Source organism: Panthera uncia, chromosome A2 (genome assembly GCF_023721935.1).
Source record: "Panthera uncia isolate 11264 chromosome A2, Puncia_PCG_1.0, whole genome shotgun sequence".
In the NCBI taxonomy this organism is placed as follows: Eukaryota; Metazoa; Chordata; class Mammalia; order Carnivora; family Felidae; genus Panthera; species Panthera uncia.
Genome location: NC_064816.1, coordinates 85325257 through 85339306, shown reverse-complemented (window position 1 = coordinate 85339306; position 14050 = coordinate 85325257). Strand labels below are relative to the sequence as shown.

The window sequence follows — 14050 nt, the reverse complement described above, 5'->3', positions numbered from 1 at the left end:
CTCCCATACTATCTTACGTGCGCTTCGCCATCACCCTACAAAGCTGGGAGTTTGGCTGTTATCACCATATCATTATTGCTCTACTAGCTTAAACAAAGGAAGTTCGTATGACTTACCCAAAGAAGACGAGCCAGTTAGTAGTAAAGGTGGCACTAGAACTGAAGGTGTTTTCTTAATTTCCACCCCTGTGTTTTTGTCTTCTTTCTATATAATACTGTCCTGCACCTGTCTCTGAGACTCTGTGACTTCCTTCCTTAAAAGTTGCCCTAGCACCTATGAATCTTTCTCAAAAAATATAGGGACCTTACATAATTTTATTTGAATTTAATTTTGTTTAATTCAGCAACTTACCTTTGACCCTGGTACGCCTTTTACAATATTCCTGTTACATATTGATGACTGCAATACCTTCTTTGAACTACTTTTTTACTTTTTCCACAGCTCTGCTATGAATATTTATATAGATATTAGTATTGGAAGTGTTGGTGGTGTTGGTAATAGAGAAATGGGCCTACTGCCTCCTTTTGAAAAAATTATTAAAATAGTTTGTAGGCACATTATCATTTCTTTTCTGTGAAAATTACCTTCACTTAGTTTGCCTTATACCAATAGTGTTCATCATATGTCAGAACACAAAATGCTCTTTGGCTAATTATGAGATATAGAATGTGAATATTTCAAATGAAAATAAAGAAGATACCCTAACAAGCTGCCATTCGGACTCCCATTTTTCTGCTCATTTGTATCTGGACTAAAAAGATGCAGGAAGAGCAAGTAAGTGTCTGGAGTCACTCAAGTTAAGTATCTCAGCCCTGGTTCTCTTGGCATCTTTCCATTCACAGAACTGTCTTTGAAGTCACTGTGTTTTCCACACACAAGGCATCGATATGTGCCAGGGAAATACAGCTCCGAGATAGTTATCTTTTTTCTCCTACCAAGTTTCTGCCCACCCAGAGTGCGAAGTTACAAGTCCACTCTTTGTTCTTGGTGTACTTAATTATTCTATTTTGAATGGCGTCCTGAGGACTGAGGTAACGTTGGGATGCATGGCACATCTTTTATCCAATCAGAAGATGTAGTGAATCTGCAACAATAGCAATACCACAAAGCACGATGCACCATCATTCCTTTAGAATATCCTAGGCGGATGATGTGATTTTATGGGGGCGTCACCTTCTTTCTTAGCAGCTAGTTTTCTTCCAGCTGCCTGTTTGCCATCAGCTCTGGATGTTTCCCATTAATGTCATTCCAAGAATATTAATGGTCGAGCTAGAGAATCTTTGGCTCATTTGTATAGTGCTGAGATGATATGTCTCTTAGCTCCTAGGGGGTGATCTCGTTTTTATGAATAGGAATCACCGAAAGTTTTAGATGCAGAGAAAATGTCTTTTATTTTCCAGAAATAAAACAAAAATGAAACATCTGATGACAGTGTTAACAATTTTCACCATTAATTTGCAAAAAAATTGTGGAATCCTCATGGAGCTTTTCTGCTTCTTAATTATGTGTGCTCCAGTCCTGTGTAATTAAGATAAATTTTAAGGGTCAGATAAAGTACATACATAAATTCAAGAAAAAATACAGAGATTAGGGAAGAAGCAAAAGAGAGTTTCAACATTTTTTAAATTAATAAAAACTGTATGAGGAAATTCTTAATAGTCAATATTTACGGCCATTTGCTCACTGTAAGAACACTTAAATAGAAGGGCATGTGGGTGACTCGGTTGGGCGTATCACTTTGTCATGATCTCACATGTTCATGGGTTCAAGAGCTGTGTTGTGGTTCGGATTCTGTGTCTCCCTCTCTCTCTGCCCCTCCCTGCTCACGCTCTGTCTCTCTCTCAAAATAAAATAAGCATTGAAAAAAAAAAAGAAAACACAAATGAGATATTTATTATTTACGTATCTAAAATGCTCCTCTTTAAAAAAGTAGGTGATGTAACTTTTTATTTTGGAAGTTCTTTGGGAGGCATCAGGCCGTAAAAACTTCAAATGAAATTCAAAAGCATGTCTATAAATATGATACTCTTTTCTGCATATTTCCTTCTATCCTCCAGTTTTCCTAGGGAACTCCTATGTATCTGTCAAGTGTCAGTGTAGGCTCCATCTACTCTGAAAACTCACCAGACAGCCTTGTGTTCGAGTTCCATTGCATGCTTGCTTAGCTTACTACAATCATCTGTAAGGTAACTGCTGTCACACTTTTTTCAGGCTTGCTTGCTTATAAGCTCCTTAAGGGCATATACGCACATTTTGTCTGCAGCACCTATCAAATGGAATGTGCCGCATTACTTTGTCCACACACCTGGTTATAATATGTGCTCAATAAATGTGCATTGAGTGATGTACAATGAATGATTGGACCATTCTGCTTTTTTTCAGCTCCATCTTCAAAGGCTCTGCTGTTTGTGTGTACAGCATGGCTGACATCAGAGCAGTTTTTAATGGTCCATATGCTCATAAGGAAAGCGCAGACCATCGTTGGGTGCAGTACGATGGAAGAATTCCTTATCCCCGACCTGGCACTGTATGTATCCAACTTAAAAATCAAATTATTTTTATAAGCCCATATCCTCTTTCCAATTCTATTATAATAAACTATGCTCATTCACCACAGCAACATGTGCTGTGCTTTTGAAAATACCTATTATTTATTTACAGTCATACATTAGCATTTCCATCCTTCATTGGAACTTAACTTTTTTTTTTTTCCCCTTTTGAGTAAGAGCTTTAGATACTACAGGAAACAATGATTATATCATAAGGATCAGGCTATGCTGAAAATATAGTGTCTATCCTCAATAAGTCTACAGAATCATCAAAATGATTCAATATGTAGAATGACAAATATTCCAAGTTAAATGAAAATGCCAAATAAATATTTATTTCCCACTTACAGCTCTGTATATAGGTAGAGTCTTTGGGTCCTTGTTTCTACTTTAAAAGACAACATAAATTCCAATAGTTCATGTATTTCTTTATTATGTTGCATCTGTTAAAAAAAAAAAAGACTTTGCAGTGTGAAATCTGTATTTGCATTATAAATGGCAAGTTTTTGTTTTGTTTTGTTGATGTGATTAAAACAGTTTAAGTTATTTAAATATTTTAAGGTTGGTTAATTGATAAAATATAAAGAAATACATGCTCTTTTTTCCACTTAAGATTCAATATGAATATTTCTACCAGGAGCTCTAAAGCATTCCTCACAATCTCTGAGAAAAAGTATTGACTTAATCCAACCAATTCTACTGAATTTTGTCTTTTCATATGTTTGTCCTTAAACAGGAAACAGTTGGTAACCAGGCTTTTTCAGGCTTTCTCTTTTCATCTTCCTGTTACATAACCTAATTAAATTTAGGAAACACACTTTAGAACTGTGACTATTTTCCCTTTCGTAATTCCTCAATAGAAATATGTTTCAAATATGTTTTATGGACTGATTATAAGGTTATCACACTTCGATGGAAAAATTATTTTGCAAATAATGTGATTTCCAGGATTCAGATTTTTAATTTTCTTTGAACATCAAAATTATACTTGTCTTATTAATTTCACAGTAACGTAAGGTGTAAGTTACAGTGTGCGGATAATATTCTGAAGGTTTTACAAATCTTAACTTCATAAGGATTCTAAGAAGCAAGTGCTGTTGTTATTAATGCCATTTTACAGCCACTCATTTTATGCTACTCAGCATCAGGCACACAGAGGTGCAGTAACTTCCCCAAGGTCACAAAAGCGACTGAGTAGTGCACCTGAGTTTTAAATTCAGACACTCTGGCAGCAGAGTCCAGGCTCTTAGAATTTGTACTATGATACTATATTAAAATTTTTTTTCTCAAATTATATTTATTTTCTTCTTCTGTAGAATATCTTTTACTGCATATATATAGTATATATGTATATACTGAACATATAATAATATGTTTATGATAGACTACATTTATTAAGTATATATGTAGTGGATATATATGTAATGAATCTATGTAGAATTTCAACTGCTGTTATATATATTTGGGGCCTTTTGTGAGGAGGACAGTTAAAATTCAGAGGGGATTTCTAGCTGGGGAAATTCCACCATCCTAGGATGATGGGGTTAAGTATCATGGACTATCACATTCTCAGCCGTTTCTACATGAGTTTGTTTGTTTGTTTATTGAGAGAGAGAGAGAGAGCAGACATGCACTCGAGGGAGGGGCAGAGGAAGAAGGAGAGAGAGAATCTTAAGCAGGTTCCATGGCCAACTCAGAGCCTGATGTGGAGCTCAATCTCACAAAACGTGAGGTCATTACCTGAACTGAGATCAAGAGTTGGACTCTTAACCAGCTGAGCCACGCGGGTGTCCCTCTTTTTAACAATAGAAAAGGAAAAATAGTAGCAGGCATAAGAAAGTGCCATTTAACTGAGTTATTCCTTTATGCTTACTCAATGTCAGTGTTCCTCAGGAAATTCCTATGCTTTTTAAAATATGTGAACATATTGACATCTGTAGCAAAGCTTTGAGAATTACACCTTGTAACTACAGACAGTCCCCAACTTAAGTAGTTTTGACTTCTGATTTTTTTGACTTTCTGATGGTGAGAAAAGGATCCACATTCAGTAGAAACTATACTTAGAATTTTGAATTTTGACCTTTTCCTGGGCTTGCCAGATGCAGTACGAGGGGCTCGTGAAGCTGAGCCTGGCAAAAAGTAGCAGCTTCTGGTAGGCCACATCATCAAAAGGGTAGACAAAAATACACTTGAAATCATCTGTTTTTCACTTTAGTACAGTTTTGAATAAAGTACACGAGATACTCAATGCTTCTTTATAAAATAGGCTTTGTGTTATGTTAGAGGAGTTTGCCCAACCGTAGACGAATTCAAGTGTTCTTAGCACATTGAAGTTCAGCTAGGTTAAGGTATGATGTTGAGTAGGTTAGGTGTAATAAATGCACTTTTGCCTTATGATATTTTCAACTTACAATGGGTTTATGGGGGCACAATCCCATTGTAAGTCGAGGAAGATCTATAAACTCACTCATGGCCCGAAATTGGGCCAGTATTGGTAAAGGAGACGGAAAGAGGCTCCAGAAAGACTCCAGCAGAACAACATTCTCATTGATCAGGAAGTTTATCTCCTTGTTATAGAATTTAGAGATGCAAAAACGACTATCGTTGGGGTGCCTGGGTGGCTTAGTTGGTTAAGCTTCCAACTTCAGTTCAGGTCATGATATCACAGGCAGTGAGTTCGAGCCCACATGGGGCTCTGTGCTGACAGCTCAAAGCGCGGAGCCTGCTGCAGATTCTGTGTCTCCCTCTCTCTCTCCCCTTCCCCCACTTGCACTCTGTCTTTCTCTCAAAAATAAATAAACATTAAACAAAAAAAAGCAACTCTCATAATTATTGGGAGAAGCTGTTTATTTTGCGTTACACTTTTGGTTACAAGTGGGTTTCTTTCTCCTTGGTCTGAAGTGGGTAAGACTGGGATCAAACTTAGCTCTACTTGACTCCAAATCAAATGACGTTAACCTCCACAGCACTCTACCTTCAATGAGATCAAAGCGAATAACCAAACTGAACCCCACACTGTTTCCCCCGGGACTGATCTGCTCCCTGCACAAATAATAATGCCGTTTTGCAACCTTACTGCGCTTGTCATTTCTTTTCTTGTAATTCTGGGGACACATCTTTGACTTTAATAAAAGCACTGCTGAATAATTTGCTGGCTACGAAACGTCAGAATCTTTCCTAAAAGCCACTTTACGCTTAAACCTTTTAAAATAGATTATTTGAAAAACCTCCTTTGCGTTTACGTTTCCTCATGTTGTTATCCAGATTGCTTCTAAAGTTGTGCTCCCAGCAGGGCCTTCTGCTGACATTATCACTGAGAGAAATAAACACGAAGACTCTCAGGGTGCCACAGCGACTTTAATTTTCTAGTTTTTGACAGAATCCTGTGCTTCCTGTGACAAAAAGTCAAACCTAAACTCCTGGCCTTACTACGATATCATTACTCTCTACAATGTCAATAAGCCTGGAAACTCGTGAATGACAAGGACACAGTCACAGAATCCCTTCACTTCAAGGGATTCGCCTGCCCTCTGGTGTCCAAACTGAATGAATCTCTGAACAAACTGTATTTTGTTCGGCTGGACTTTTTCAACCGTTATTGAACCTTAGGCCTTGAGAATAAGAAGTTGCAAATGAAATAAGATATGGCAGAATCCACAATATAGCAGGTAGTAGGGGTCAAAAATGGAAACCAAACTGAGGTCAGGCCAACGGTAGCAGGCTGCTCGAAACCTCAGAATCGGAGGAAGATTTTTAAAGGCAGATTTCATTTTTGATATTTGACTTATTATTAAAAGATTTACCTGGTAGTTTTATTCTGTGTTGATAAGGAAATTTATGATGTATGCCTAAGTGTCAAGTGTTGATAAATGTTTACTTGACAGGGAGTTTCAGTTTTTAAACCATTCTCTTATCAAAAAGGTGAGAAGGTGCTTTAAAAATTGCTTCTTGTGGTAAGAACACTTAAGGTGAGATCTATGCTTTTAACATAATTCTAAGTTTATGAATACAGTATTGCCTGTAGATAATGTTGTGAAAAAGATCTCTAGAACTTCTTCACGTTGAATACCTGAAATTGTATACCATTAATTACTGACTTCTTACATTCCACTCCCCTTAGCCCCTGGTAACTACAGTTTTATCTTTGGCTTTCATGAGTTTGAATATGTATATAAATGGAAGTATGTAGTTTTTTTTTAAATTTTTTTCAAAGTTTATTCATTTTTGAGAGACAGAGACAGAGCACAAGTGGGGCAGGGACAGAGAGAGAGGGAGACACAGAATCTGAAGAGGCTCCAGGCTCTGAGCTGTCAGCACAGAGCCCAGTGCGGGGCTCAAACTCACGGACTGAGAGATCATGATCTGAGCTGAAGATGGATGCCTAACCGACTGAGCCACTCAGGGTCCCCATGTAGTTTTGACCTTCTGTGACTAACTTACTACACTTAGCGTAATGTCTTCTTTGTTCATCTACATGGGCACCTGTTGAAGGATTTCCTTTTTTTTTTTTTTTTTTTAAGACTGAATAGTATTCCATTGTGTGTATATATCACTTTTCTCTTTTTCTTTTTTTTTTTTTTTTTTACCCATTCATCAGGTGATGGACATCTAGACTGTTTCCACCTACAATATAAATAATAGAACTAGCATATGATCTCACTTCTGGGTATTTATCCAAAAGAATTGAAATCAGGATCTTGAAAAGAGATTAGCACTCCCATGTTCATTGCAGCCCTATCACCATAGCCAAAATGTGGAAAGGACTTGTTTTTGCAGTTCAAATATTTAAGAAATGTCTGTTTCACTATTCTCAAATCATTTTGGTGCAGTTTTTGACTATTTCTAAACCTCTAATGATGAAAAAAATTCATTTTTAGATTCCATTTTCCCCGAAATACTGCTTTTGCTGTTAAATATTTTAGCTTTACTTTCAAAGGTTGAAACCTACACATGAATTTCCCAACTAAGTTTCCATTTTATGGTGAGGAGCAAAATGAAGTGGTTATAGGCCCTCTTCTAATTCCATTACTACAGGTGCACTGAAGTCACATGCAATATCACATCTACTAAACTAACCTCCTTGTACCCATTTATTGCTCCTCATATCCTGTAAAAACTTGACTAAAATTCTTAAATCTCAAAGAATCCCTGAATAAACATCTCTCCTTACCAATTCTATTTTAGGAATTTAGATCTTCAGAAAAATTTAAAATATCTTTTTCTTTTTATACATATATCAACCAGCCATTTAATTTAACGGACCTGCTACAAAACATTAACATTGTTTTAATGTTAAGTGATTTTTCAGCTACCACCACCAAATGTAAAATAATTAATTCTCTCTTTCTATAACATTTCAAATCTTTGCCTAACAAGAAGCCCCACCGTGTACAACTCATACAGCTTTTTCTCTAGAGTAAATCAAAGGTAAGGGCTTTCTTTTCCATGGGGCCAATATTCTCTTTATGCCAAGCAACTTACTATGTTCAATGAGCTTTTCCTTTTTCTCATATAGAACTCCTCTAAAGGAAAGGAAACCTTGGGGCGCCTGGGTGGCTCAGTTGGTTGAGCATCTGACTTCTGCTTAGGTCATGATCTAGTGGTTCATGGGTTTGAGCCCTGCTTCGGGCTCTGTGCTGACATCTCAGAGCCTGGAGCCTGCTTCAAATTCTGTGTCCCTCCCTCCCCGCCATCTGCCTGTCCCCCGCTCATGCTCTGTCTCTCTGTCTCTCAAAAATAAATAAACATTAAAAAAAAGGAAACCTTAAAAAAGACAGAGCTACAGCTATATGTTTTGTTAAATGTCCAGCACAATTAAGTTTAGCTTAAACTATTTAATTTTGAAAGTAAATGATGAAAAATTGTTGGTTTAATTGTTGTCTTTAAAGTGCTACCCAGTTATAGTAGACAGAATCCAACCTTTGTACAAGCAGGGGAGCATACTATGACATTTTTTAAGTTCAGAGGTTAAAGTTCATTTGCCAATTGTAAATAAAATTTTGAATGGATATTTGCAACTGGTACATGCATTTCTTCAAATGCTAGAAGACATATCGCTATATTAGACACTGAACGATAAAGAGGAAACTTGAGTTGTTGTTGTTTTACCTTTTAAGCATAGCAGAATATTCAAGATTCAAATATAACAAGAATAAAGCTGGGTTTTAGTTGCAAAAAAAGAAAAAGAAGAAAGAGACAAATGTACCCCCATATTTGTACCCCTGGCCTTTCTAGTTCTGATACTGAAGACAGAGTCTTTCCTCATCCACATTTAGAAACTGACTCACAGCTGAATAGGCAGGGGGATAGAATGGCACCTGTGAAATTACAATTATTTTTCGGGGCCCCTGGGTGGCTCAGTCAGTTAAGCCTCCGACTCTTGGTTTTGGCTCAGGTTATGATCTCACTGATTATGAGTTCGAGCCCTGCATCAGGTTCTGCTCAGATGGTGCAGAGCCTACATAGGATTCTCTTTCCCTCTCTGTCTGTCCCTCCCCTGCCCGCTCCCGCTCTCAAAATAAACAAATAAATTAAAAAAGAATAGTTACTAAAAGAAATTGCATGTATTTTTTTACTTTATAAATAAAAAAACTTCCTTTTTGTATTTAGGTTATTTTTCCCAGTTTGCTAAAAATGGAAGCCTGGTTCAGTATTTCCTTGTGCCCTGTCTTCCCTCATATTATTCAGTCCCATGATTTGTTTAAAAGGACAGTGCAACCTGTAGAAAACAGCCTGAAGCAGCAGGAGGAGAAAACTTTGAACAGTTGTCTGGTGCCTCGCCAAGGGGCAAAGCTCTCGCGTTGGATAAAAACCATTTTTCTCCTCTCATCCGTCGCTTCCCACTACACTACTAAAGGCCCTATACAAACACATAGATGTGCCAAGCACAACACGGTCACACCTAGCCAGCTGTGCAGCCGGCCCTGAGATTGCTGCTGTTGGGTCACCCTTTCCTTTCACGGCGTGCCTGGGCAGGTCTCTTCTGAAATACCCTTGTGCTGGTATTGTTTCCAGCAAGATACTCACATTTTAAAATTTTGGTAACAGCTCTCTCTCTCTCTCTCTCTCTCTCTTTCTTTCCGAAATTTTAAACTATCTTAAGACTTTTTCAACATGACAGGTAGAGAAACAGATAAGTTCCCTAGCTTATTTCCTATAGGCCCTGGGGTAGTGGAAATCAGTCAAATGTCAGAAAGCTGGAGGCAGAAATAAATGGTCCTCTACCGTATAGTCAGAGGGGCTGTGTTAATATGTAGAAATTAAAAGGACATACATACGGAGAAAAATTCACTAGATTTTTAATACCTGAGATGTAGCTAGATGCCTAGCTTCAAGAGGAACATTCTCTAGGGCTTGGGGAGGAAACGGATTGATATGATCATTTACTTCAGATGCACCATTTCCCCACACTTTCTCTCTTTCCTTTATAGGATTTTTCTTTCCTACTTTACTCTCCTACCTGCTCCGGTCGCTTGGCATCTCTAGTTGTTTTTAGATCTGTGTGCCTCACAGCTATATGATATCAAAGGGGAAATCTCACTGTTTTTAATGTGCTAAAATAACAATATTTGGTTCAAATGGTACTCTCTTCAACCTCAGGGAGTAACTCTACCAAATCACTTTCATTTGTGAAAGCAATGTGGAGACGAAGACCTCGGAGATCACACACAGCAACGTAACGGATAAAGATCTTATCCAAACACTGGCAGCATGCCAGAAGGAAAAGCTGCCATAGGGGGGAAAAATACATTTCCAAAGGTCATTTTATAATAGTCAACAGAAACCAGGTTTTCCTTCTCATCTTTTTTCTTTGATTTTATTACACTTAAACCTTTCCGTCAGAGGTGAGCAAAGAGGAAAAGCCTCACGTTTGCTTCTTGGCTAAATTGTTCCCATTTCATTCATCCATACTTTTCTCATATTAAAATTTCTAATTATTTGAAAATTTGATATCAAAAACTGGCTTGAATGTCATGATATTTCTTTTGAAAATTTGGCTACTTGCATAACTATAGTTGCAAAGGCAAAGGCAAAGAAAATCTTAAGCTGGAAGGCTGTTTCAAAAATGTGATGCAAGCAAAATCATGTTTTTGCTCTGATTTTAATGATAGGCCAACCAGATTTTACCGCAGGCAGTATAAGCTATAAGCCCACTATAGTCTCCTTTGGCGGGGCCTCCAACATGCAGCCTGTAATTGGGCAAGAGCTTTGTATCGTTTGAGCTCCACATCCATTTTGACTTGCAGCTTAATCTATTTAATATAGGGTTCCTTCCATTATCGACTTGAGAGATTCCACTTGTCTGAAGGCTAAGTGCTAGAAACAATGACTGAAGACATTCAGCTCTTTAGACCAACATCCAGTTAAGAATAAGCTAAGTAATTGCCAAATAGCTAATATTCTGCACCTCTTTGGTGCAGACCTGGGAAAAATAAAGAGATTTCAGGGAAAGATTAATTTTTTTAAGATCAGACATGCAAGGGGCGCCTGGGTGGCTCAGTCGGTTAAGTGGCCGACTTCGGCTCAGGTCATCATCTCTCGGTCCGTGAGTTCGAGCCCGTGTCGGGCTCTGTGCTGACAGCTCAGAGCCTGGAGCCTGTTTCAGATTCTGTGTCTCCCTCTCTCTGACCCTCCCCTGTTCATGCTCTGTCTCTCCCTGTCTCAAAAATAAATAAGACGTTAAAGATCAGACATGCAAGAATTCTGTAAAAGATAGAAATATTCTTACATTACTAATGGAAAATCATTAACAAAATCTTTTAGTACAACTTCTTTGATATTTCTTCCAATTTAATGACCCATTATGATTTTATTCCTATAAAATTGGAAGTCAGGGTCATATGTTGTGGCTAACTTCAGTATCTTTAATTCCCTGAGAGTGATCCTCTGGAGGTTCAGGATTTGGGAAGCACAGTTTGAAGCCTTGACAAGATTCTAATTAGCGCCTGGTGTAAATGGCTCAGTTTTGTAGAGATTGTGTTTCCACCTTGTGTAAAAATTAAAACAGGGAAAAGTAGCACTTTCTTTAAGACTTTCTTCTGTATGTCTGCAACATAGAGCCAAAGTTTGCCATTCCAAAGGAATGTTAGCCCATGAAGAATTCAAATGTAATAGCAGCATTGTTCTGAGTTAGCTTTTTGAATTACAGTATATAGAAATCATAAAATAAATTTGATATGTGGAAAGTTAAATATTTGCCTGAAAAAATCAAATTATAAAGTAATTCTTTATATTCTTTGGATAAAGGCACATCACATTCATTCAACTTGTACTAGTTTGAACATTTGTGTGTTACCACCAGGGGGCAGGGTATGCTAACTATTGAATTAGTGAACACTAAAAGGCAAAGAAGAGACAATTTTAGACAGAAGTGAAAAATTCCCTGAATGGTTTCTTCACAGATCCTTTAGGGAAAGAGCTGTTGAATTGTTCACAGTGTAATTTTCACACCAGTTATAAAAAAAAAAAAAAAAAAAAAAAAAAACTAATTATGATGTAAAACTATTAAAGCTCTTTTACAAGTAATTTTTATGACGTGGTGATTTCTTCCATTTAATTTTAATAATCATGGGTTTAATTTAAAACTGCAATCTTAAATGAATTAAAAGAAATTGAAAATAATGGTTTCTCATATATTCCCATGTTTATAAATCACTTTCTTCATAATTATTTCAACTCAAATTTCATGTAGCTTCATAGGAAACAAATTCACTGCGGAAACTTTTGAAAACACAGAAAATTAGATATAATTTACAATTTTTTTTGAGAAACTTTGAGAAGGTTGAATACGCAAGGATAATCTGTTTCGCTAGGTTCCCTTTGGTGACCATTAGCCATTTCTCCTGCCAACAAGTAAAGACAGTTGCTTTTTGAGATCTGAAGTTAATTCAGGAGGATAACAGTTCAAAAGGCAACAGAAATATCTAGCATAGGGGTTTTATATTCAGCTTTCTGAGGCCAGAATTTTTGGAAGAAAGGACAATTGTCTTGGGATTGAAATTACAAATTTTCACTTGTGCCAGTGCAGCTGAAAAGAGTATTTCAAAAGCAGAAGCCCAACTGGGCAGAGATAAAGGACTTAAAATATAGACAAATTTTTGAGGTATAGTTGACATATTAGTTTCAGGTATGCAAAGTGATGATTTGATGTTTGAATATCTTGAAAAATATACAGTAAGTCTAGTTAACATACATCACCATACATAGTTACAAAATCATTTTCCTTGTAATGAGAACTTTAAAGATGTATTCTCTTAGCAACTTTCAAATACACAGTACAGTGTTATTAACAATACTCATCATGCTACCCACTATTTCCCGTGACTTAATTTTTTTTATAACTGGAAATCTGTACCCTTTGACCCCCTTCACCCATTGTGACAACCCTCCCACTCCTTGTCTCTGGCAACCAACCACTGATCCGTTCTTTGTATCTGTGAGTTTGGTGTTTTTGTTTTTAAGATTCCACATATAAGTGAGGTCATATGGTATTTGCCTTTCTCTGTCTGACTTATTTTAGCATAATGTGCTCATGGTGCATCCCTGTTGTCTCAAATGACAAAATTCCATTCTTTTTTTTTTTTTTTTTGGATGAATAATATTCCCCTGTAATCATTAAAATAACTTTGAGAGAGAAAACTGGATTTAAATATATTCAAGGTAAACTATGTTTATTGACAAGCATATGTGATTCCATATTGATCCTGTTCACCATTCCTTTCATATTGTCAATAATAAGCCTTAAAAACTTTATTATAAGTAAATATAAGTTCCTCGGCTGTATGAACAATGTCTTTACTTCTCTTCTCATTTCTTTTCAGTGTCCAAGCAAAACCTATGATCCACTGATTAAATCCACCCGAGATTTTCCGGATGATGTCATCAGTTTCATAAAGCGGCACCCTGTGATGTTTAAATCGGTGTACCCAGTTGCGGGAGGACCAACATTCAAGCGAATCAATGTGGATTACAGATTGACCCAGATCGTGGTGGATCACGTTGTTGCGGAAGATGGACAATACGATGTAATGTTCCTTGGAACAGGTATGCTAGACCCAGATGATGCTTTCTTTCAAAGGAATTTTTCACTATTAGACAAAGGAAGCAAAGACTTGAAAAAGATTATTGGTTGAAATCAAAATGAGTAATTATTAGCTGATATCTAGTCAGTATTTCTTAACATTGCATAACACATGCTTTTAATTGACAGTTATAAATATCTCCCAGCCTCCTTTAGTGGTATTTGAGATTTCAAAATATATTTGTATGTTATGACTATAACATGCCTGCTTAGATTAGGTGCTCAATACATATTTGTTGAATGACTATGGACTAAAATTAAACAAGTACAGCTAAGCAATGTTTATTTTCAGACTTCACATTTTTTTCTCTCTAGGGAGATATTTGATTCCCTGCCCCCCGCCCCCAGCCCCGCAAAAGATCCCTTCACTCAATTTTGAGAATCATTGACTGAGTTGACTTAAAATGGCTTTTCAAAAAAT

The 14050-nt window shown here is 36.9% G+C and overlaps 1 protein-coding gene across 1 annotated transcript in view; it reads left to right on the top strand.

Annotated features, from left to right (window-relative positions):
• Positions 1-14050, top strand: part of SEMA3D (semaphorin 3D) — a 202327-nt gene that overhangs the window by 158455 nt on the left and 29822 nt on the right. Inside the window, exons 11-12 of the mRNA XM_049641372.1 lie at positions 2383-2527; positions 13370-13592. Coding sequence (XP_049497329.1) covers positions 2383-2527; positions 13370-13592 — 368 coding nt within the window. The remainder of the gene's footprint in view (positions 1-2382; positions 2528-13369; positions 13593-14050) is intronic.